The sequence below is a fragment of the Euwallacea fornicatus genome, chromosome 13 (assembly GCF_040115645.1).
Source record: "Euwallacea fornicatus isolate EFF26 chromosome 13, ASM4011564v1, whole genome shotgun sequence".
Taxonomy (NCBI): Eukaryota; Metazoa; Arthropoda; class Insecta; order Coleoptera; family Curculionidae; genus Euwallacea; species Euwallacea fornicatus.
Window position 1 is genome coordinate 3,692,431 of NC_089553.1, and position 26,441 is coordinate 3,718,871.

Below are 26,441 nucleotides of genomic sequence, written 5' to 3' on the forward strand. Positions count from 1 at the left end.
CGAATTATAACTGTGTATACTATTTAAGAGATATAAGTAGTATAAATGGTAATGTAATAGCCAGGTACAGAATGTAATACAACAAAAATAAATAAATGAAATTCAAGTATTCGTACATGAAGTAATGACTAAAACCGATAAGTTGGACAAATAAATCCTAAATATTCGAGGTAATCTTAAGATCGTTGAAATTATGAAAAATGAATCAACAACTAATTTAAACTAGTGCGCATTTGAAGTACTCCCACGATTATAATAAATAAGCATTAAAAGTGATTAATTCTGTTTTGATACAATCGTTAGTTGCAGAAAAGCTCCTCGAAAATCTACACCAGGAACTCAAAACCTTAACGTATCCTTAGCCCAAGGTGACTCAATTATTGATTATCACAGCCGAAACTTTACAGGAAGCACTATCAGACAAAGTTGCCGCATCATGTGCTTCGTTACTTGCGCTTCCTTGGGCCTCCTCAAGTTCATCGTTTTCTTCCAGCAGCGGTATACCTAATACAGGCACTTCATCGTACCTCAGACGGACAAACTATCCCAAGCCGTTTACGTACCTTCGGTGTTAGCAATGGAACACCCGTCAAAGGAAGCAAGGCTTCCGCAGTGCCCTCTGCACGATGGATTTTGCGAAAGGGCGCTATGGGAAGACGCAGTATCTAAGGTGATATTAGTAGACCCTTCGGAGATGGTGACTGTTTCTGTCGATCCCATCGATTCTCCCCCTCCTGAGCGCATGCTGGGGGTGTGTGAAGCGCTGCAAAAAAAAAGGAACGAAAAAAACGTAACAATTTGCTTCCTGGCCTTGAAGGCGATGATTATCGCCTACCACGCGGCGGTGTGAATGTTTTATTTCATAATTACGAAGTGTAGGTGCTCAAAATCGGTAATTGATATTTATAAGACACCCAGGTGTCCAGGTGCAGCAACACCAACCGGAACGTAGGCTCCTCATTGACATACCAAAACAAAATGAGATTATGGTCAGTAATGAGATTAAAATCTATTCGCTGCGAGATGTTAGAAATCGGTCGATTATCTCAACGACATGATTGATTCGATTGCGTGGCACGGTACGGAGGGTGTTCCAATAAAACACTTACCCTTCATTTTTTTCTTTATTTGCGACATTAGAAAAGGTGGTTCAAACGAGTACCTCTCTTCATGTTAGGAGTGGGACTTAGAAATGGCCTCGTTGCTCCTTGCAACGCGTCATATAAAAATCATCATTTTGAATAAAATCTCTCAATTTTCTTGTAATTTTTGAATTTCTCGTTAAATCTTAAGGTCAGTTGATGTAAGGTGTTTGTAAAATTTACCGTTTTCAAATTATTCCGGTAAATTTGAGATAAGCTACAAGGTTTTACGGAAATTGACCCCTGACCGCCGCGAAATTCGGAATCGGCCTTTCAGGGCTAAGACCCGACCTAATAGAGTACGTTCTGACGTACATGAATTTCAGGAAAAGTCTTCCGAAACCCTTGGAACATGCCTCGGAACTTGCACGACTTCAAACGTCGATAACTTGCTCGTTTCAAATGGAACGTCCTCGTCCCCTTCGACGGGATCCAGTTCAAAATGAAAAAATCGACAGTTTGTGTCGACATGTCTCTATCCTTAAACTCAGCCGTTTCTGAGATCCGGAGAATTGCCCTCTTTTGTGGGTTAAATCTAAATGTTGATGATGACGTCATGAATGACGTCACCAAATTTTGATATTTGCTAAAACGGGAAAACGACGATTCGAACATTTTTATAATACATTTTTTGTACAGTTTAATGTTTGTATTTGACAAAATGCCTTGCAATATCGTTCATTCTCGAAGAGAGAAACAGAACATGTTTCAAGTTTATTTCGAACTTGATAAATAACTAAAGAGACGTATTAGGACGTATCACGAAGGATTTTCCGATCGTTCTGCACTTAGATTTTTGAATTCTGCACACGATGCAGTAGGAAAAATTAGAAATTTTCACTTTAAATAAACAAATTATTGAGGTTTGAAATCGTGCAAATTCGATGGCGCATTTCGAAGAATGCGGAGGCCTTCTTTTGAAATTCAAATGCGTCAAAACGCGGTTTATTAGAGCTTTTCTTAGCCCTAAAAGCTTCCTGATGTAATGCCGCGAGGCAGTCCTGGGGCAAAAGAGGGGAGGTGGGTTTAGTGGGTAGGCGGGCGACATAATGGTCGGTCGAATCCCCACTACCCGGTCGTGGACCAGGCCGGGTGTCTTAAGAAGATTCCCCCTCCTCGCAAAAAAAGCCCTAAAAGGTTAATTCGGGATTTCGCAGCGGTCTGCGAATAAGGACAATTTCCGGAATACCTAGTAGCTTATCTAAAACTATCCGGAACAACTGGAAAACGATCAATTTTAAAGATAAGACACCTTACGTAAACTGAACTTAAAATTTAACGCTAAATCCCAAAAAACGCCAAAAAAATTGCTGGTTCCGTTTAAAATAAGAAAGTTTGTGTCACGTGTGGAAGAGGGCGATAAGGCCATTTGTAAGCTCCGGGTTTGAAACGAAGGGCTTCCCCCGTTTGAACGTTTTTTCTAATGTCGAAAATAGAGATATTAGATGGGGGGTGAATTGGTAATAGGACATCCCGAATACCGGGTGGTAAAGGGAGAAAGTTCTAATTAAATCGATATTTCCTCCACTTCTCCTAAATTGTCACGATTTAATCATTAAAACGGTTTCGTTCCTACTGCTTGATAGAACTATAAAAGAATCGTAATTGAAAACGTATCACTTATGCGATTTACATATCGAGCTCATTCCAATACTTATTTGCTTGGTGTAGATGCCGTTTTGACGACAAATTTGTATCGGTCCCTGTACACCTGTCCCGCTTACATAAATCAGGCAACTTTGTAAGCACAAAGTTGTCTGAGAACCTGGCAATTTTTCACCGACAGCTTGTCATTTTCACACTGCCTCACAAGTAGATCGGGGATAATTTGTTGCTTAGCCCTAATTACGGGTTGGTTATCCCCCACTAGCATTAAGCAGCGTAATACTAAAGATGTAAGCAATTTTTGCTGGCACGAATCCGGCGAAATCCAGTAATTGAATGTAAATTGAACATGATTTTATAAGTGGCCGATTATACACCGCCAAAACCATGACTGTTCCGTCACTTTCTTCTCAGGGAATATAAAGATATTCCCTGATATCCGCAAGAGAACTGCAGTCGTAAATTGATATTTACGCGATTACGCAAACGCATGCGGGAAAGGCGAGCGGACTTCATTAAGAATCATCAGCAATTTCTTCAAATTCCTCGACGATGGCAGAGGCAACTTCTGCAGCCTTTAATTGCCGGTATCAATTAAGTGACAACACGGCCTGCGTGCCACTTTATACTATCATAATTTCAGCAAAAGAAATTTGAAGCCTCCATAGTGTCGTGTTGGGTCCAGCTTTATGGTTCTTTTTGCGCATCATTTCACCAAGCCTGAGTCACCTCTTTGAAAACAAACACTTCCAATTACGTAAATTAATATAAGACTCCGGACGTCCATTCGCGCCATCTAGCTCGCCTTATATAGATATAGATGCAGCGTTAAACTGCCACTCCAATAAAACTGTACATGTAATTAGGTTACTATCACGTTGGCACGTGCGAGTTCTCACCCATTACTCGTAATAAACTCTAGAGGTTTCTTTGGTGATAGAGAAAATAAAATCCGGTTGCGCCGGGCTCGATTCGAGAGCAAAACGATTATATCATAACCAGTAAAATTGAACAAACATAAAATTGCCCCACTTAACAGCCACATAGTTATTACAAGTCCTTATAATGTTTTTACTTTAACACTTTCGGGCATTAAATTACCTGACCGCAAAATTTAATTTTTATGATATCGGTCTGAAATTTAATCGCCCGATCGGCTCAAAGGAACAGGAATTTTAACAAGATCATGTCCCCAGGAGCCATTTTGGCACTGCGACTTGCCACTTTATTGCCCATTAGTCATATTATCATCTCGTGCATTGGCGTAGTTAGGTTTCAATCCGCTACACCTCCAGAACCCTGCCACGGGGGTTCCGAATGTTCGCCACCTCTCTCCACTTTCCAATGTTACGCTCATGAAAAGAACCAATTTATCACCAGCAAAAAGTTTTAGTGATACTGACAATCAGATCCCTCAATTATTTCGAGTGGTCTTGATTGGGATAATGAGCTCATTAGCCAGGGCTGCCAGAGCATTGAAGAATATGTGACGTAACATAGGGTAGTCACGACACATATCGGGGCATCGTTAAAAAAATTAAGATTAAATTACGCAATTAAAATAAGTCGTTGCAAAAATACATTTTATACATTCAATTAACATTTTTCGGCCGATTTATGGTTTCTGAAGTATGTTAAGGGTATAGTAGGCATTCCACGCCGTTGCAAAATGTTCGGGCAATTTGGTCAAGATATGAAGGCAATCAAATTATCTCATAATCAAGTCTGCATCTCGCGTATCTCCAAACTTAATAACAACACATAAACATTATTGCAGAGATAAACGTCCAATGGGAGAGTCACCTGAATTACCTCCTCGTCTGCAATTCAGAAAAAAAAAATGGAAGGAAGAGTGACAGAACGATGCACGAATTTAGTATAAACTCAGTACGGGGAAGGAAAAGGCGATATCTGGCTGCAGATCGAATTAAGATTTGCATGATGACAATCATAAACTTGAAGCACAGGGTTACCGCAGATTCATTCAGGTTTCCTAACAACATTTTCGCTTTCCGGTCAAGCCACACTAATCGCTGAGAAGCCTTTAAATTTTTTTCCCTTTTTCGGAATACATATTGGGAAGGTGCAAAGCCCCCGAAAAAAAATCAAAAATCAACCGGAAACGGGGGGTTTGGAAAAATCTTTCTTCCACGACTTTGCCATTCCCTCTACATTAAAAAAAAAACACATCAAAAAACTCATCAGCAGAACACTTTTGTGTCAACATCGCACTGTAAAGAGATTCCGGCAACTGTTGCAGAAATTTTGCTAGACCCTGTAGGAGTTCGTTTTAAAAACGTATTTCAGTGGTGCCATCCCTGTACACAGACCACCCAAAATTTAGATGTACGCGGTGTCTGGTTGTATATGAAATGCATTCAGTTTCCCATGAAATGCACCACCCTGTAACAATAACAATTTAGTCGTGTAATTCTGGCAAAATAATGCTTCATACCAGAGCATCAAACCAGCAGAGTTTCAGTAAAATAGAAGGAAAGCCAATGGTTCCTTTAGTTAACGACCTTCTAGATTTTTTTATTCAATTATTATAAATAAATTAGTATTTCCACGGAACTATCAGCTCACTTCGTTGCTGAAGTGTCAACAAGCCGCCTTAAAATGCCCCCAGTGAGGCCACGTCGAAATTCGACCCACGTCTTGGATTTCGATGGGGGGCGGACTTCCTTTTCGTAAAATTGCCCGAAAAATGAATCTAAACTACGCCACTGTTGCGATATAGTATTCGTGGTTTAAAAAAGGGATTGAACGACATCGTCCAGTTGGACACCCTCCCCGTAGCAGCAACGAACGCGCAGATCACTTCCTTTGACAAATGGCCAATGGTGATCTGTTCCAAACAATAAGACCTGTTGCAACAGATTGGATGCGAGCTCTAAACCTTCAGGTGTCGACGGCAACATTTTCGAAAAAAAAAAACGTCTTTTAGTCTACATTCATACCACCCAAATCTACTGCTTCAACTAACCGCACAACACCAAGCAGCTAAATTGGCCTATGTCAAGAACCAGTTGGTTGGAATCATCAGTGCAGCAATATCGTGTTCAGTGACGAGTCGGCATTTTGTTTGTGGATGAATGATAGTCGTAGAAGAGTCAGACGACACCGAGGTGAAAGAAGAAATTTTCAGTCTTGTCAAACACGCTACTCAGTCTTAACATCTGGAGTTGATTTGGGGTGCGATAAGTCTTGGTTGAAAATCTGCTTTTGTGCTCATTCTAGATACCCTAAACGCACAAAGTTACGTTAACAATATAATGAGGCCAGTATTAGTACCCTTCTCATGCAGACTTCACCAAATGACGTGTGTCGATAGAATAATGCAAGACCGTATGCTGCGAACATTACTCGAAGACACCTGGAACAAGCACAGTTGGAACTGCTGCCTTGGCCTGCACGATCGCCAGACTTATCACCTATCGAATATCTTTGGGACATTACGAGACGCCGACCTCATTGGATGATCTACTACACCATTTTGAGGTAGCATGGAATGAAATACCCGAGGAAGATATTGATCATTTGTTGCAAAGCATGCCGCGAAGCGTATATGGTTGCGTTACTGTACGAGGTCATTCATTATTAACTTTTTAATTAATAAATGTTTTTTTTTCTGAAGCTCTGCTTATTTCATAATCTGTTGTGAAGCGTTATTTTGCCAATATTACAGGACTTAATTATTGTTGGTAATGGATAGTGTATTTCATACAGGGTGTCTACTAAACGATGGCATTAATTTCAAGGGGTGATTCCTTCTCACATTTTACGAAAAAAAGTCCCAATAAACGTATGTCCTATCTTGCTTCGTTTTCGTGATAAAGGGTGTCAAAGCATTTTCTTCGGTTTTTCATATATGTTCTCGGACGCAAGGGCGAAATCGCGATGAAATTCAGTATTTAGAGGTTTTCCAGGGGAGAAATCCGAATATGCTGTCGGTTTTACCACAATATGTAGGAGGCTATTATTACGTGTTTTTTAATAAATTGATGTTTAGATGAAATGATGCGCAGAGAAATTTTTAATCGTCGATATCTCGAAAACAATTGCTCTGAGAGTTCGCGACCAAGAATACCTTTTTTGATCAGAACTGACGGGGAGCAAAACGTGATCTATTAGAAGCCAAAATACTTAAGAACGTTAGGACGAATTTAACGCAGGAACGTTGCCGCAGGTGGCGCCGCCCACACACTGCGGTGAAACCGACATCATATTCGAATTTCTCGTCGCGGAAAACCTTCGAATACCGAACTTAATCGAGATATTGCCCTCGAGTGCGGAAAATTGATGAAAAACCGAAAAAAAAAAAAACTCTGACACCCCGTATCGCGAAAAAACGAAGCAAGACGGGGCGTGCGTTTATTAGAACTTTTTTCATAAAACGTGATAAGGAGTCGCCCCTTGAAGTGAATTCCATCGTTTAGTAGACGCCCTGTATAAGAATGAGGGTAGATCCTGCAGGCCACACCATTGCGAATAAAGCGAGAGTTAAATGCGAAATTTTTAGGATTCTCTCTAAATCATCCCAAATTATTTTTAAAAAAATGTATCGCAAACATCACAAGGATGTCTCGTCGTCCCCTGAAGATATCAACCAGATCAAAAATTTTATTGCAGCTAAATGACTTAAATTTAATGAACTGTTTAAAATTGCGACATGGGGAACAGCGGCGATGACATATACAACGCAAAATGTAAATTTGCAACTTTATGGTCCCTTGTTTAATACATGTTATTACAATACATTAAATTTATCGGTAACTTTAAGCATTATTTTATTCGTTCCATAATTAAGTTCTTATAAATGATATGACATTTATGAAACAAACCGTAAAACGCGTGTTTGCGTTTCGCCTACCGAGGCCTCGCTAATTTAATAAATGAGCCCGGAACATATGCAGTTATTACGAGATTTAAAAGCGATTCCGCGATTACATCTTTTCGCGTCCTGACGGCCCCAAAAAGGTAAAAAACTGCCATAATAATCTATAGGCGATGACTTAACCAACTCGAAAATTGAAATTTCTTTGGTACACGCAACCCGTACAGGGTCTCGTCAAAAATCCTTTTAAAAGATCGGGCAAAGAAGCGTCCAAGGCCCCGCAACAGGAGGAGCTGCGCGAAAAAATTAATGCAACGGAGACGAAGTCAATACAACTCTACAAAAAAAAAAAAAAAGAAAAAAAAAAGAAAAAAAAAAGAAAAAAAAAAAGAAAACGTGATCTCATACAGACGACCGAACTGTCAGACAGGATTTCATAACAATGTCAACTAAAATAGAGTGGACTACGTCACGAGAGACTGAATCAACATTATGCAAAACACCCCAAAGTGGAATACCTAAAAGTTTTCAATGTCAGAATGAATATTGTGACACTCACAAAGATCCCTGTCGAGCTACGTGGTGTCCTGGATCGATGTTAGGAGAGTTTCTGTTGCGATTGCTTGTCCTGCAAACGGTCAAACTGGGCCAATGGGGCCTTTGGATCTGCAGCCTGCTCACTTGGATCAAGGTCGATGTATCTCTGGTAGCCTCGTCGTAGGTTGGCAGCGACGTGTTCTGAAAAAAAAAACAAAACATCGTCGATGTTATTGAATGAATCAATTGAAGTGTTTATATGCAACAATTAACTACATTATAAATTAGATCATTATAGAGAGCGTGATTGAATTTAAAGAAATACTGGGGCAACGGCATTATACAGGATCAGTGGGGTTATTTAAGAGCAAATAATGGAATGTGAGGCATCTAAGGAATTCTCGCAGAGGCTTTGACAAATTAACGATGCCATTTTCATAAATTATGTATTAGATAGTATTCTGTGGGGACTAGCGGCCTGCATTTACGGAAATGCAGCTCGAGACGTTTGTCATATAGGAAAACGGGTTCGCAATATTTTAAATGCCACTATTTGATTTGTTCTTACAAAAAATACTCTTCTAAAGCTATTGCACTCATTTAGCTGGGTACTGCTACTGTTAACTATGAGCGAACTCGCATACTAGTAGGATAGGTTCACCTTGCCTCCCAATTAAAGGAACGCTGGACGGGCAATGCTAATTAGGGCACAGGGGCAGAGGGGGAGGTGTTCGGTGGGTAGGCACCTCCCATCAGGGGATCAATGCCACACAGCCTGGCTGCCATATCGCCAGGCCGGGTACCTATTAAGGTTTTCCTCCCCCACAACAAAAAAAAATAAATAAAGGTCAGGTTCACCTTGCGTGGGCCAAAAGGGCCACTTACTTCGGTAAGTTGGAAGACTGATCGGCCAATATCGACTTTTGTTCTATTTTATGGAGTAACACGAGGGGGGTCAGATAAAATATATCGAATTATGACCCAAATGCCTATAAACATGCAAACTGATGACTGAAGTTTAAAAAATCACAAGTCTCGTCAGAGACGAGCTGAACGTTCTACAGTTCCGTAAGCCGAAATCTCCGCTACAAACGTTGATTGTTTTGCGTTGGTCTGTATAGGACCACCGAGGGCCCCAGGCAAAAGTGGTAAATCGCAACTTAAAATGTAAATATGAATGAAGAAATAATTTTCAAAAAAAGGTGACTCGTATGAAGGAGCACAGAGCAAAGATCATTATTTTACAGTCCCAAATTTTCTCTACATGCATCAAATTTTATGCTTCGGTTTTTAGAGCAACGTAAGAAGGTTTTGACGAACAGAACTACGACTAAAAAACCCCCAACTGTGACTGCAGAAGTCGTAATTTTCAAAAAATCGTAACTTCCACTGGCCATTAGTACCAGTTATAACTTTTTACCAACATCAATTTTTTACGTTCGCTCACGGACATCATCGAGGAACTCTCCATTAAACTGAAGACATAATTTTGTCCCTGCAATCAGACTGAAAAAATTAATTAAATGTACCATAAATACAAATGGTGAAACAGATATAAAATGTAACGAGTGATCATAAAAAATCTTATAAACCATAGGGCGTTGATTATGCCACTGACTACATACCATGAAACATCTGACTGAGAACAGGTAACTGATGATTTGTCAAAGACATGCCTGTGATATCTCAATGTCTACGTGAGGTTTTTTCTTGGCGATTTTTACATGAATATACAGGGTGTCCTGGAAACGCATGTCAAGCAATATATCGTGAGGTTCTTCGGGTCAACACATTACGATTTGCTTCAAAATGACTTTCAATATTGTTCCGTTTAGACGCTATGACGGTCAAAGTTCTTGGAAGAAAACCTATTGTTTGCTGTATTTGGAGAATGCTTCAATACATTTCAATTAAGCCTATCGTGCATTTATTCATTAGGACAGTGATTATTTTCATGTAACATTCATAACTATTCGCAGTGTACGAGTGGCAAGTTCCAAGTCACCTTCGTACAAGAACGATCGGAACTGTTTGCTGGATAGCCGCATGGTATTGATCATTTTCTGATGATGCATTAGCCAGTTCTCCAACTTCTCCATCTCGTGTAAATTTTTCGCACGGTTACATTCCAACCCGAGGAAACTTGCTTTCCCTTATCGCCCAGAACGGCAATTTGCCACCACTCGATAACGCACAATTGTAGCCATATTGGTCGCTTCTTCACTTGAGAACGCCATTATTGATCTCAAAATGAACTTAAAAATGCTTCGGCGATTTTTTAATGCTTTTTCCATAAGCGACATCCGCGCTCACATTGACAAGTATCGATGATTATCAGAGTGATAAAAAATTGGTGTTTCGCATGGGAAAAGGAAATCAGTTTTTCCGGCGGGAAGTGTCAACCGCACGAGATATTTCCGAGAGATAGGAAAGTTGGAAAAAGGGCTAATGTATCATCAGACAAAAAAACTATAGAATGCGGCTAGCCAGTGAAAAGTTCTGGTTATTTTTGTACGAAGAATGGTAGGAACTTACCACCAGGACAGACATGAAAATAGGCCCTGAACTGATGATGGGTGCGAAATGAATGGGCTTTCTGGGAATCCAATCAAGCCTTCTCCACATATGGCAAGAAAACATTTTTTTTGCAAGAACTTTGACCGTCAGTAGTGTCTAAACCATACACTTTCTTCAAATGGGTTTTGAACCAGATCTTAATGTACTGACCCACGTGATCTCATGATACCGTTGTTCACGTGCGTTTTCGAGACACCGTGTATTGCTCGAACAAGGAAAAACGTGTCAATGTTTCTTTGAACTCAAGACTCAATGTCCACACAGCAAATTGGCGCTTTTTCAAATAGTACTGGCTCACACCTTCACCTAACCGCACGCTCCACCCCCTCTACTGAAACCATAGTTCTCGAAAGGGTCGCAACTCTACCCGGAGAGGAGGTAGAGCGATGAATTTTCGAAACAGGTACATCCCCACTTTAATTTGCTATACCGAATGTATCAGTTTAAACTACTGTTACGTGGGTGAAGTAAAAGCAAACGGTCATCGCTTAATATTTTTTCGATACTAATCTTGCGATTGGTTAATTTTGTAACTAATATCAAAGGTAATTAGTAGCCATTATTTTAAAAACGAGCAAATCTAATGGTAAACCATAGAACACATCAACAGTGTGTCGTGAATTTGAACACAATAAACAAAGCGCTATCGGTTTGAATTATCTCAATTGCATGATGATTTAGATTCCCATGATGATGTCGGCATTGTCTGTACCCGCTTTTTAACTAATGGCCAATTCAAACTTGACATGAAGGCGCTTGGAATAAAAAATGTAGTATGGAAGTGAGAGCTGCGAATAAGGAAGAAGACCCAGCACATATTATTATGCAGAAACATTTTGCATTTCAGTTGTGTAATTATTGCATTTTAAAGAGGAGCGTTTATTATTCTGAACGCGGCCACACATACATCATGACAAAAATTGAAATTTGCCCGCATTTTACACCGTAATTGTTATGTCAAAATATGGACTTCTATATTTAAAAAACTGGTCAGATTCAATCAAGAGGTGTTAAGAAGATATTTTCACGTGAGAACGAGGTGCACGAAAATTTATGGTCGCCATAAATGGAAACTTCATGAAATATGAAAATGCAACATAAAAAATTGTGGATAAGAATCTGGACCAATATGCGATGAATATTTAGGAACGAGTTCGTGAGGAATTGAAAAATCGAAAGCTGAGTTACGCGCAGTATGGAAAAGAGCCATCGGTTCGCGAGGGAAAGTTAGCAAATTTACCGCAGTAGCGTAAACATTAAATTTTGCGAGTAAAATTCGCAGTGGTAAAAAGCTTGGGAAACGGCCGCATTTGTTCTTTGCCAAAGCCCAAAAATAAGTCAGCAAGTTTACTTTTAACGGCGCACTCTCCGCTCAACTCGGAGAAGGACGAGCTCAGTGCAAGCAGGCCGAAAACGAATTTTCCGAAGGAAAAAGCCAAATTTTCGCCGATATTTTATTCCACTTCAAGGCTATCTTTGGTGCGGAAAATAGTTACATTAGAAAAAACGACAGAAAAATAACTATCAGAACTACTGTAATGCCAATAGCCAAGAAGAGCAATAAACTTTTTCGAAATATCGCCTCGTTACGCTTTGCCCCTTGACCCTGCATAAGGGAATTTTCAGACGAGTTTTGACGGCTTCTGACCAAGACCTTATCGGCACCACGAAACGCATAGCCTGGACATCCCCGCACGAGATGGTTTTTTACTTCACCAACAAGAGGACCTTTTTCATTTGAAAATATTTGCGATGAATTAATGAAAAATTAAGAAATGGCACAAGCAAAGACATTAGGGCAATATTTTCACAGGAAACTCCCTGTGTGTGGCGCCCCCGAGTGAAATTGGCAATTATCGGCACGAAACAGTTTTCCCATTCCCACTTACTACAGTATATCGGATTTCGTAATTTCAACGCAAACCGTTTCGCAGATAATGCGAAACGTCCATCTACAGGCCCCCTTCGGAGGATTCTAGTTTTATTTTTGCGGTATGTTTATAGCAACTTTTTTGTATTATTTTAATCTCTAGAATCACCTTCCCAAACATTTCGGAACGCCCTATGTGTGTGCCCTGTAAAAACGAGTATGAAAATATTGCTGCGTGTAAATATGTCATTTTTCAAAATCGTCATGGAAACAGGTCTCTCCATTCCTCGATCCGTACCCAATTCATATTTTCAGTCATCACGGCAACACCGTAAATATTTCTCCAATGAACGACGATAAAATGCGAAATTGGTCTTCTACCAATTAGATGCTAGAAAGTTCCTCTTCCTAGTCATCATTGAACACCAACACACATCTGTGAGGTAACTAAAATGAAACATTGCAATTGCATTCATTTGGTAAAAGATTGCGATATTATCGCGCCAGATAAATCTGTGTATTGTTCAGTTATAATTTTCTTTTGAAGACGAACAGGGTTTCCTATTCGAAGCGTAGCAAAAAAGGAATAACAACAATGGCACTCGACGACTTCTAATTTAATCTTTTACATAGAAACCACAGGTGCAGTTTTCAGTACGTACAATAAAACCGGACCATTTCTAATCAACGTTCCTATTTACCATTACAATAATATTAAAACTAATGATCTAATCATCCATTAAGCCTTGATTTCCTTTCTATTAGGCCTTCGCTGTTGGTAATTTTGCCCCCTCCTGGACCACGTCACATTAGCGACTATCAACGATACTTATACCCGTATTAAAAAGCGGCCAGAAACTAGGCAAACATCTTCCCTATATGGACAAACAATTCTGTATCAGGGTCGTTCGTTTCGAACGATTTTGCTAACTGTTTTGCATAATTTTCAGTAAATACGTTTCCATTTAAGGGAAAGTGAATCCTTTTATGCAATGAAAAACGACTTCATAATGATTAAGCTGAAACGCATAACTCATCGGTAATAGCTAGTAGAAAAAGGTTTATTTGTATTCCACTTTATTGTCACTAAATAAGCCTCGTTCGAATACTAACGAGACGATTTAGTATAAAATCAGGTCGTAAATAATTTTTATTAATAATATAAATCGGCCTTCCCGCGTTCCTGACTCTTGTATTGTAATGCCACTAACGCGTACGCCTTGTAGTTTTGTTTTTATAGTACTATAAATTGTGGCTGTAATACTTATTGTGGAGTACGATTGCTTCCTTGTTGATAGCACGGAGGAGCGCAGTTAAATAAACATTTGCCTTTTTTGAAAGAAATCCGTTTATGCCTTTCGAACGTAAAATAAATCCCTCGAAGAGCCAGCTTTAACGACAGTACTACCCGTACCATATAAATCGAAGTCGAACGTACAATGTTTACTTTACAGCCTATATTTTGTTTGGGTTATGTGCTTTCCGAATTGTGTGGTATACCGTCTAAATACCAGAGATCATGCTGCGCACAATTCTTCTAATATACAGTTCTTACGCACTAGAGTGCAAAACTAACCGGGCATTTAGATTTTACCAGAAAACAAGCATTAAAAACTATCTACAGTGTTACCAATTAAAAGTTTAATAGAACTGAACGTTGGGAAGTCAAAATTTTTCATGCAGCAGGAAAAATGGGAAAAAGGGACAATATTAAAAAAAAAAGAAAAAAATCTATAAACCTGCTAACAAAAGCAAAACGACTTTTTTCCACATAAAAATTTTATAAATATTAAAAAACGTGTTTAGTAACGTGTATCGTCCCCGGGAGCCCTAATCACGGCGTCCATGCGATTAGGATCAATGTGGCAAATTCTGCCTGAGGGGTTTACTCCCGTTCATCGTGAAGTGCTTGTTTCGAGTAATTTATGGATTGAAACGTAACATAATTACGACGACTACGTCGGCTCAGAATATCCCATGCAAGTTCCATCGGGCTTAAATCTGAACTCGCGGAGGGCCGCCATAATAAACTGATACCAACTTTATCCAAATGCGCTTGAGTTGTCCTTTCAATGTGTGAAAAAGCACTGTCGTGCGTTAAACAAACGTTTTCGTCGACATCTAGCGCAGATAGCTCTATATTTTCTTTCACACGTTATTCAATGTATCGTTCAACATTTAAATCGCCACCATGAATTGCGACAAGTTTTGTACGTGCTTCTAAGACATACTTGTCATGTCATTCCACCACTAGCACCAAGTTGAACTCTAGGGGAAAAACAACTTTCTTCAAAACCTTCACCAACTCTTCTCCCAACTCTATTCTGCCCATTAGATAAGTATCTGTTGAAACGATCTTTAATTAAACTTGTGGTGCTGGTCTGGTCTACCTTATCCTGGTTTTCTGTTTGCCGTTATCATTGTAATGCATCCGATAGAGTACTTTGAGAAATTCCTAAGGCATTTGATATGAAAAGAATATTGCGTCCATCATTTTGCAAGGAACAGCTTGCGCTACTTATTCAGGTGTCATAATGGTTTTCATTGCAGGAATAAAAAACTCAAAACTGTATTTTCACTAGAAGCAAACTTGTAGAAATTGAAAACAGCTCAATAACTTGCAATAGTGCTGCTTAACTTGAGACGTTTAGTTCGTCCTGCTATTCAAAAAGTGTAATACTCGAATTTTTCTGCACCAGAGAGGTAAATATAATCTAAACAAATTTAAAGAAGAAAAAACGTTGTGGCTAATAGAACATACAGAAGATTCCAGAAGAATTTCCAAAACTTTTTTTTAGTTGCAAAAAATATATAAAATTTGATTTGTTTAGTCAATTTTACACTCCAGTGTATATCAAAGCAAGCCCGCCGAATAGCTTTTCATTGGGGTCAGCTTTGCAACCCCCCCCTCCAAATTCTCAAATGGAATTACGCCATTACACATTCTATAGTAAAAAAACATCTAAATACAAATAACATCGCAAACATGTTATTCACTACACCTCACCTGACTAGTCGGTACCCCATCAGCAAACGCAATCAAAGCCAAACGGTCAGGATGCTGCAAAAGAACTGTATGATCATTTACAACGTCGGGTGCACGTCTCAACCCTCCAACAGGTGAAGGGAGTGTTACAGCCCTAGCCAAAGATCGCTGCTTTTTACACGCAACAACTATACATGCAAACAGTAAGACTCCCAGGACCCCCGCACCAGTTGCGCTTGATATAAGTAGAGCGTTAATGTTGTTCAATTCCACTAGAAAAATAACATTGCACGTATTTCATTTATTAATAGTAATATAAGGGATGTACCAAAGTAGTTATTTTCTTTGATTCGAACGCATCTAGGCCACCCCTCTGTCGCCTCCCAGCACCCATTTGATTGGCAGGTTATAACAGAGCTGCCTTCTAACATGTACCCCTTAAGACATTCGTAACTAACTTGCGACTTAAAAGGACAGTACGGATTTCCTTTCGAGTCGTAGCTAGTTTCAAAATTGCGATTGATTGCCAGGGAATAAGACACGGAAGATGGAGACTTGCACCCGAAAGCTTCCCCTGTAATATATATAAATTTAATGTTGAATGATATTTGAACCATCTATCAAAACTGACCACATCGAGGGTAAATTCCCTTCCATTTCCCTTGTTCGCAATAAAACTTTGCGTTCGAACAAGGAAATATTGAATCCTGATAGTTTTCTCGACAACTCACTTCCACTAGAGTAGTAGAAACCTGGTTGAGATGCATTCGGACTTGCATTTCAGGGCTCAAAAGGTCTTCGACGGAACATTGGCGGTTCGACAGACCAAGTCCTAAAATAAATGTCTCTTTCAATTACAGCATATGCGGTAACAAGATGTTTCAATCAATCGCAGAGGTTTACGAGCCGTAAAGCGACCACCCCCACATATCGAACCATTTTTTTGCGGTTCTTTTTGCTAGATCGGTACCGGCCGGCTTTGATTTCGCCGCTCGCAGTACCATATCCACTTAGGTGGGCCCAAATCGATCCTATTAACATTACGAGGTCCACCTCAAGTTTACGTGTACAATTATGAAATATGACGACGTCTTGTGTTTATGAATCAGTTTGGATAGATCTATGACTGCTTGCGGGATATATACAGGATGTTTCCTAAACATGCCAACGAACTTTCAGAGGATATAGACCTCATATAAAAGATATTTAGATCGAATAAAGTTAGGTGCGAAATCGCTTTGGTTCCAAGATACAGAGTGTTTAATTCCTTTTTGTTTTCCCATTGAATGGCATGTTTTCAATGAAAAAAAAAATGATACATCACTGACTTTTTCAATACGAATATATTTTTTAACATACCATCAATTCTTAATGAAAAGAAAGGTCCTTTGGCGCTTTGTTGCTGAAGTAGCCGTTTTCAAAATGAAGAATAATTTCTCATTCCTGTACCTATCAAAAAACTGGCAGATTTTCAAGTGTAATAACGTTGGATGGCCGCACGGACGTCACTGTCTATCCCAGAATATGCAAATTTATTCCACCATAACGAGTTCTTAAATTCATGTCCTTATTCCACACCGTTTTTAGAATATTTACAAAATATTTTAAAAAATTACAAATTAAAAGGAAATAAGAAATTAAACATTATATATCTTGCAAATATTTATTTTTACAAGCTCTATTTTACATAAAAGCTCGTCGATATATTTATGAAGCACCCTGTATATACGTAGAGAACCGCACACATTCGTTAAAAAATTGAACGAAATATTTTTCATTAAAATGCTGAATCACGTTAAATATTGTTTTTAATTGAAAATTTTTTGGCAAATATACAGGGTTACCCATGTAGTAGATAAATGCACTTTTTCATTACTTTCTAATAGAACCCCATGTATATTATGACACTTTTTATTTCTTTGAAAAATTCTGAACATATTCACCCTGCTAGATCGCCCGACCTCACCCCTATGGACTTTTTTACTTGATTCGAGCGGTATCTCTGAAATACTGGCGATCGTCACCTTTTGCACGCACATGCACGCGAAACGAATATGAGTTTTTATTTTTTAAGTGATGTTACGATAATCATTAATAATTAAAAAAATCAAAAACCTCGAAGAGCATATATTGTAGCCAAGGGGAATAAAGTTCTGAGAAAGAATAATTAAATTGACCCTTAAGATTTCTCGGAAATTTCTGCCTGAAGATGCTCATGTATCCCGACTGAAAATTGCAAACCGAGTCGAAATTATAAAAAAAAATTAGCCATCGTCAGAAAAAGCAGTTACCGGGCCCCATGACCTAAATACGACTTTACTTAAAGAGACGATCAGGTTAGCGACGATCCTGAACATACTAGAGATAACCAATTAAGGCATGCATTGAGCATTGCGTTACTTGCCTTAAGTGGGCATCAGGTCGAAATGGAGTTTACCCAGTTCGACTCAATACTCAGCTACAAGTAGCGGTTTACCTACTACCTTACTATACTGGCGGTTAAAGAGGATTGTACTAAATGAAAACTTCAACAATTTAACACATAAGCGAGATATTTTATTACTCCTAACTCTCTCAATAGTGTATATTGTCACTTATTGATTACAATACCTTTGCTAATAATGAATAACAAAAACTCTAAATGGTAAATCTAAACTTCGGCCTTTGACTTAGTTCTCATTCTTTGGCTTATAATCCATATATTTAGAATTAATATTAAAGTTATCCCTAAGAAATACATTTCTAGGTGCAACTAGATTGCAGATAATAATATATTACATCATGCAACTCTCAAACATAAAATATCACAACAATAACCACTTACTTGAGTGTACTTCTAGGATTAATCATCTACCAGTCGGTAGAGAAAAAACAATAATTTACTTAAAATAGAAAGTTCTACACTTTAGGCTCGCTAAACAGATCATTATTGTGTTCAACGTACACGGTAAAAATATAGAAGAAATAGTAACTAAATTGAGAGAGAGAACCAAAAACAAAAAAACTTTTTGCAAATTATAAAATTTGTTTTGACCATGATGAACTAACAACGATCTAAGATAAACATTAAAAATATACTTACTTAAAACTTGCATTAAATGAGATTCATCGATAAAAGGAATGTTTATATAAATAAAAAAAATTACACAATAGGGATCACAAAAATCACGAAGCGTATGTAATACTTAAACACAGAATCAGTCACAAGTATACATAATATAACGTAACAATAAAAACTTTAAAAATACCCCTAAAACATGATATGGTCTCTCGACGGGTACAAAACATTGACTACCTTACATGAATGAGTATTTTTAAGTGGTTCTACTTATTTATTTTTTAAGTTCGAAATTTTTTGACTCTAAACAGAAGTAGGTACAATAAATAAATACGATGTAAATAATAAATTTACAAAATTGAAATTGGCAAGCAAATCTGCTTTGTGACTATTCTACTACTTACAATTGATTATTACAGCTCACAAGAGAATGAAATTGAACATAAATAGCAACAAAATAAAGCAGACACTTGTAAAAAATAAAACTTGATTCTAAAACGTGAATCAAAGTCAACGTACGGAATAAGTTGGTAAACAACTTACCCAGTTTGGTACAGATTAACTGTAAAATCATTTTGTGCAGGTGCGTACGTGCGCCTGCCTCATTAGTACCCTTTCTCTATCTAAATTTGAATAATAAAATTTTAACTCGTGTTTCTTTATGCCACAGAAAGAAGGTTAGATAAGATAAATATATATAATATAAATGAATATAATCAAATTGAAATTTTACAGTCATGTGTTGACTATGACTCACATTTCAAAATAAAATCTCATTTTTGACTTAATTTCTTCAGTTATCTGTTTAGTTCAATACCGTGTATGTTCAATTTCATTCTATCTATCTGTAATAATCAACTGCAACCGATTGAATGGCCGCAAAGATTTTCTTGTAAATTCCCATATTCAAAAATTCCAAACTTAAACTGTTTCTCGTAGAAAATGAATCTAATCAATTTATTTATTCTGAGCTTTATCTAGGCAAATCTAGTTTATTTGATTGGTTGTATGTCAGAATTAGGCTCTGAATGGAGACGAAACCTTCTAAAGTCGAGACGTAAATAATTAGTGATTTTAGAAATTAATCTTTGAACGCGATCATTTTAGTTACCCCGATTTTTCAGATCATGACAATATTTTAAAATTTTATTTGGAAAATCTGTGTATTTTCCGAAAGTAGACAGATATGGAATATAATAAAAAGCACAACAAGAAGGTAAATAATTTGCTTAAAGGTAAATTTTTGGGGAATGAAACTTATCTAAATCATTTGAAGAATTTTGAAACACACATTCTTTCTGAATTTAGAGACGCAGACAATCATGTAATAAAAGATCTTTCATGTAATGAATTGTTCCCATTTGGGAAAAAAATTACTTTGAATCAATCATTTTCCAAAGCGTGTTTAACGTCACATATTCAATGGACCACTAGCCAGCCCTATGCAGTACAATTTATATATTACATATTGCGATAACTACTAACAACCATTTTAAAAACTATAGAAACGAAAACAAAGCTCGAAATCTACAAAAAAATATCCGTTTTCAATGCATTTTCACTATATTTATCATAAAATGTATGACCATTCTTTTAGGGCAAAACGACAAAACGTAGAGTAGATAGCTTAACTTCAAAGTATCAACTAGAACCCTAAATTTTTACACCGTCGTTGTTGGAGGAATGGTGACATGCGAAATTTCTTCAACCTTCTATGATTATTAGAGATGGTATACGTAACTTGGAACTCTATTGGGAAAATTACTATTTACGCTGGTCTGAAGACAAAAAAAAATCTGAAAGTACGTTTAGAGATGAAAAATTTTAATTTTTTTCTGCTAGTTATGTTATTGATCCACAAATTTAAAGTAATTTACAAATTAAAAAAAACTCTGAGAATGTTTAATTGAAAATTCTAGTTTCGCATTCCTCCTAAAACGACGGCCTTCCAGTTTAGAATGACTTTCGTACATTACAAAAAAATCATTAATCCACATCCACAGGGTACCAAAATTGCTGAATTCTTTGGAATTATCAGTATTTTTTAAATGACAACGTAAAGTACCTATTTTTCACCTTATAAAGCTCCAAATGGATCAAAAGCCGGCTGTTGGGGCTGCTGCTGCGGAACTTCCGTCCCAGTCTGCCCCACATTAGTATTTCCACCCACTTGTGATTGTTGATAACCCAGATTGTACATCATTCCACCAGTCATGAATGGTTGTTGGGGCATCATCTGGGGCTGAACGCCCATCATGGGCCGATACGTTCCTCCAGAAGTCATCTGCGGTTGCCAACCTGAGGTTTTGGGCTGATTTTTAGGAGAATTCCACTTTCCACTTCCAGAATCCATCGTAAGGTTCTCCACAAGCGAATTTAAACTGGACTCTAAGTCTCCTGTAAGGATTTTTGATGGTTGTGCAGGTCTTGGTGGAGGCATGTTAGGTTGAGCGGGTACAACTTGAATCTGTTTTGGGTCCGCGCTACCCAAATCAAACACAGACGAGTTGTTTGTATTGAAAACTCCAGTAAGATCTCCAAAGGACTGTTGGGGTAATTGTTGGAGAGGAGCTTGAAATGCATTTCCAGTGTTCCAAAGGTTTTGGTTGGCGGTAGTTGATTGGGAAGCTGCTTGCGAGAAGAAATCGGGTGCGCCGTTGGAAACGGCTGGAGCTGGGGCGACAGAAAAATCCGCAAAAGGGTTCCCTATTGGAAGACTTACAGGTTGTAGCAGTAAAGGGCTAGCAAAATCACAAATACTAAGAATAATTTTGATGCCTCAGAACTATGCTTGAGTCACATTTTCCTTTAACAAGAATTATTAGTTCATATTAAAAGTATTCTAAGTGTAACAAATTTAAGGTGTTAGCATTCTGTAAGCATGTTGTGTATGTGACTATTATCAGGTAAAATAATTTTGTTAGTATTCATTAACTAATGTTATTATGCAACAATATATCTAATCATACAAATGGAATAATTTGTAGTTATATTTAAGTTAAAAATCACCCAAAAGTTCCCTCACAAGTTGAAAGAGATCACATACATAGAAGAATAAAATGAAATTTGCAATGGAATTTATCTTTATTTATTTTTTTATCCCAAAAATAAAGGAACATAGAAGAAAATGTAATGGTATCTTGTGCCCATAATAAAAGCATAATACATTACAATCAAAAATATTTATTTACCATTTGATTTTTTTTCTGAATATTATGCCCAAAGGGTATTTATAAGTGTTTCTTAAACACTTTTTTAGTTTTTGTATTGAACTTAATTCACACCATTTTGTCAAAATATATATCACAATGTTACCAATAGAGGATTCAGTTCTATAACTCAAGCAATAATTTTATTGGCCCTCCTAAGGAAAAGACAAAGTTTTCCACCTCTGAGATATATAATTTTAGGGAAACAAGTATTTTATTATTAGTATTCACAAATTAACAGACTTGTACTTACCTCCTAATGATAACAAATCATCAAGGGCATTAGTATGAGATGGAGCTGCAGCAGACACATTGGCACTCAAACCTGAATTGTCACCAAAGAGGTCCAAAATGGCCTCAGACTTGACACCCTGAGGTTCATCACTTAAGAAAGGATTTGTACTTGCTTGACCTGGTGATCCAACTGAGGCTCTATATTGATTGAAAGCAGCCTCTTCTTCTGCAACAGCTGCCTGTTTGAAATTATCATCCATTGCTGATCCAAAGGCAGAACTTGTGTTTGATAATGCTGACACTCCAGTTTTGAGGTTTTTTTGGTTGGCTGCAGCTGTGGGAGTGTTACCTTCTAATGAAGCTAAATGTTGTTCTAAAGCATCTAAAAGGCTATTTGGAGCCCTGGTAAGGTCTGGGATATCTCCCTTATCTATGCCAATATTTTCTGCTACCTTAAGGAATTCTCCTACTCTATCCATTCTAATGAGGAATTTTTTGTATAAGTCTAAGGCTTCTCTGCACTGTTTCTTGTTTAACTCAAAATACTTTTCTAATAAATTTATTATCCCATCATTGTAGCACGCAAACAATCTTATCAAGTCTCTAAATAAGAGCATGAAACACATGTTAATAACCCCATTTGTCAGGTCATTGGAAGTACAATCAAACTCAAGCAATGCATCTAATTGATTCTGCAGTATTGGCAGAGTTTTTAACAAGTTCTCAGCATCCATTGTTCGAAGAGTCCCTTCCTCTTTTCCCCTTTTAACTTTACAAAAATCAAAAGCTACTGCCCTATATGAGAGTGCTTTCTCATTGAGATATTTAGCATATCGTCTTATGAAAGGAGACATATCATAACCAGTTCTAGCCCCAACAGCACTCTGAACCCCAGTTTTATCCACAAAATTTGATAACTGAAAGGATACGTTACTTGAAGCCAGGAACTGTGTAAACCTCTCATTTCCATAGCACATCAAATGATGGGTGGTTATTAGTGATTTAAACACTACAACCCAACTGGTATTCTGTGAACGTTCTATTAGCAAATTTGCCATCTGCGGTATTGATACATTAGGTTCATTGGTGCAATGGACCAAGTAATCCAAATGCTTCTTTTTGGGGCCCAACATCTCTTCAGTTGTAGCTTTGCAGACTGATTTTGCTAAACCCTGGCCAGCCAAACTGTGTTTGGCTGCTAAAAGCCGGTCGTTGATCGTTTGACCAGCCATGAGAATTTTACTTGATCTCTTGCACAAATAATTTCACTATTAACAGTAATTTTAGTTGGCTTTTCGATATAATTTTTTTTGAGTGGAATAAGTCGATTGAAAATGAAATGGTCAACCGGCAAAATCAATAAAAATACTCATATGGCGCCACCTTCCGGGAATCGAAAAAAAATGGTGCTTTGAATGACGTCCGCTATACATCGGTGCAAATACATTGGGTGCATTCAGGGACTTTGCAGCACTTGAATGCTGAAGCACTTACAGCTTCAATTCACTGACTACATTATATGGTACAACTTGAATTAATAAGCAACTATTAATTTGATCCTTTGAAATTTGAGATGCAAAATTTGTTTTGTTCAGAGTCGTACATTTTTAAGTCAAAGCTATAGTTTACAGCGAAATGCGTTCACACGATGAATGAATACTTCTGCAGCATTACTTTTCTCGAAAAAATACTCAAACCAGTTGTCATTTAACAAGTTGAGGCCCGGCCAAGCTTATTAACTAGTTGTACACTGGTATAACTGAGTACACTGAAATGTTATATAGTTATCACTAGTTCAAGTAGAGACATAGGGATTATGTAAGTGGAAGGACTACATAAGGTTTAATATGCTTCTCACAAAGACCAATGAAGTAGATCACAAGGCTAGCAGTCGATGTGGATGGAGTCAATCCAGTATTATCAGATCTCTTGTCTTCTCAGAATTTTAATTAATATAGGTTCTAGTGCTGGATTAATCGTTTTTTTTTCTCAATTATTTACATTCCTGTTTTTTGCTCTAAAATTTTTAAAAAAATTCAATTACTGTGAAGGCAGTGAAATCAATACTATTCTAAATATCGAAGTAGAGACGTCGACAGGAATGTTTGCACTTGAACTGGTGATACTATATATATTAAAAATTAGACAATTCAATATTTTTTTATCTAAAATGAAAAGTACAGATAACTTGATAGCTAAAATAAATTTAAACAGGCATTAAGAAACTTAACCTGAAATATGTATATAGAGTGTTTTACTGTGGTTTTATCACTAGACAATAGTATCCTCTTAAATCTTGTACTTTTGATCTTAGAAAAACATGAAAAAGGCAAACTGTGGAGAATTTGTCACTGACTTTATCCATTTCAATATTCAATAATACTCACCAGATTCATCTTGAGAAATACATGAGGGGGCTTCTGGAACCCACATGCCCTCCCCATTGCACACGATAGTCTCTGAACCAACCAATCTATATCCAGCATCACATTCATAAGAAATCTGTAGATTGTGAAAAAAAATGTGTTTTTTAAAGCCATATCTCACTCAAGTATTGATACAATATGCAGTTTATTTGAGTGCCCACCTTGAATCCTACAGGTGCTGGTTCATTGTATAAGAAATCAGTATAACCATTCTGAATTTTTGGTGGCCTAAAACAACTCATTTCTCTTAGTTCTCTACAATATGCATCAGCACCAGTCCAAAAACCTAAGGAAAATAATAATCATGAACTAAAGAATTAAAGTATCTTATGCACCTTAAACCTATAGCATTCATTAAGCCATTATATAAAAAATATTTAATATCTAATTTAGATTTTGTCTTGCTTCACTATAACACACCTTTATCACACACTCTAATGGAACTAGCTTCAGGTTCTAAAGCAAACCCTGCATCACAATTATAACTGACAATTGTCCCTTCTGAGTAACTCCCACTAGGTAAATAAACATCATCAATTCTTTTCTGCAGCGACAAGGTACCATGTTCTAAAAGCAATAGCTCGCTTGAAAAATTAAACTCATCACATCACCTCTTGTGACATTACCTAAATAAGGTGGAGGGGAGCATCTCAATCCACACCTAGGAAATATCTCATCAGGTCCAAACTTCCAATCACCATCAATGCATTGAGCCATCTTTGGACCAATCAATGTATAATTTTCATGGCATGTTACTATTGCTCCTAATGTTCCATTAGGTAAGATTTTAAACACAGATTTGCCATGTTCTATGGAGAGAAATGGAGGACAGTTCTCTAGTTCCAATGTGGAGGGAAATCCAGAAATATTAAAGGTGTCTGACAATTCATCTGGTTTAACATGGCTTAAGGTAAGTATAAGCATTAGCTTGAAGTAAAGTGATGGTGAGAAAGACATTATAACTTGGTGCTGTACCTTCAAAAAAATAATAAGAGTTTAGTAAATAAGTATAACATTGCTGATGCTAATAAGTAAATAGGATATCAATTTATTTACTTCGGAATTTTATAGGGACGAATAGTGATGAGCATTAGTATTTACAACTTCTAAGTTCACTAAGCATTGAATTAAAAATCACTTTTTATGAAGTAACTACATTAAACCTATGAACTTACAACTATGTATGTAGATTTTGAAAGTTCATAAATACATTGAATAGAATATACAATTCCAAAATAATAATAATAATAATCTTATAAGTGTTTTCCTTTCGCCAGTGGTTCTGGTTGTGACAGAACAGATGGCAAATTGCGAGTTTGCACACTGCCTGAATGTTGACTTTTTCTACTGTGCATGTTTTACCTTTTCATAACTTGTAGACAAAAGCAGATAGCTGTTTCTAGCTAAATAAGCTGGAGACAGTTCTGAACTAGCCAGAACCACGTGAAAAAGGAAAACGCTATAAATTAGTTGATTTTATAGATCTATAGATCAATTTTGACATTTTGTACCGAACCTCAACGTGCCATGGTGCAATGTATCTTATATATATATGGGGTACAATAAAATCTTCAAGAAGGAAAAACGTTGTTGCTTTGAGAGCATTAGATACGCCCGGTCGTCTTGATTTAAAAAACCGTAGGTTCGCAGATTTGAGTACCTTCAGCATAAAAACCTATAGATATAAGTATAAAATCTTAGGTAAATTTGCAAGTAGAAACGGTTACCTACAAAGGTAAACCCAAACTGAAAATAAAGAAAAAACGAATTTTTATACCTATTGATGATCAAATTCTCTCAGGGCACACCGAAAATGTCTTAATGAAACAAATCACCACAATTATTTTAAAATTCAAAAATTTTCATTTCAAAGCTTGAAGATTCTTTCAAATAGACAAGATAAAGAAAAATATTGCTATGCAGATGTCAGTAACGAATATTTTACCATCTTAAAGATGAA

General features: G+C 37.3%; 2 protein-coding genes across 3 annotated transcripts; both read right to left on the reverse strand.

The window, feature by feature from the left end:
• On the reverse strand, positions 1–25,774 carry LOC136343213 (complement factor H-like). Of its 2 annotated transcripts, none has more exons than XM_066289804.1 (11): positions 25,657–25,774; positions 25,108–25,456; positions 24,902–25,048; positions 24,643–24,767; positions 24,443–24,557; positions 16,186–16,386; positions 15,883–16,128; positions 15,576–15,826; positions 8,144–8,322; positions 564–763; positions 1–504 (listed from the first exon to the last, which is right to left on the reverse strand). In XM_066289804.1, exons 2-11 carry the CDS (start codon positions 25,436–25,438, stop codon positions 374–376), a joined length of 1,926 nt encoding a protein of 641 aa, XP_066145901.1. In that variant the 5' UTR covers positions 25,439–25,456; positions 25,657–25,774; the 3' UTR covers positions 1–373. The 2 variants fall into 2 exon arrangements, with proteins under 2 accessions (XP_066145901.1, XP_066145899.1); XM_066289802.1 differs by having other exon boundaries at positions 25,538–25,750.
• LOC136343214 (phosphatidylinositol-binding clathrin assembly protein LAP-like) lies at positions 18,089–24,057 on the reverse strand. The gene is made up of 2 exons (XM_066289805.1): positions 22,075–24,057; positions 18,089–21,318 (listed from the first exon to the last, which is right to left on the reverse strand). Exons 1-2 carry the CDS (start codon positions 23,285–23,287, stop codon positions 20,690–20,692), a joined length of 1,842 nt encoding a protein of 613 aa, XP_066145902.1. The 5' UTR covers positions 23,288–24,057; the 3' UTR covers positions 18,089–20,689.
• Positions 25,775–26,441: the final 667 nt, after the last annotated feature.

Coding starts and splice junctions, on each gene's coding strand:
- LOC136343214 (XM_066289805.1), bottom strand. CDS start 23,287: ATGGCTGGTCAAACGATCAACGACCGGCTTTTAGCAGCCAAACACAGT. Junction 21,319..22,074: donor TGATTTGTTATCATTAGGAG/GTAAGTACAAGT, acceptor GTCTTCCAATAG/GGAACCCTTTTGCGGATTTT.
- LOC136343213 (XM_066289804.1), bottom strand. CDS start 25,438: ATGTCTTTCTCACCATCACTTTACTTCAAGCTAATGCTTATACTTACC. Junction 25,049..25,107: donor CTCCCCTCCACCTTATTTAG/GTAATGTCACAA, acceptor TATTGCTTTTAG/AACATGGTACCTTGTCGCTG. Junction 15,827..15,882: donor CAAAGAAAATAACTACTTTG/GTACATCCCTTA, acceptor TTATTTTTCTAG/TGGAATTGAACAACATTAAC.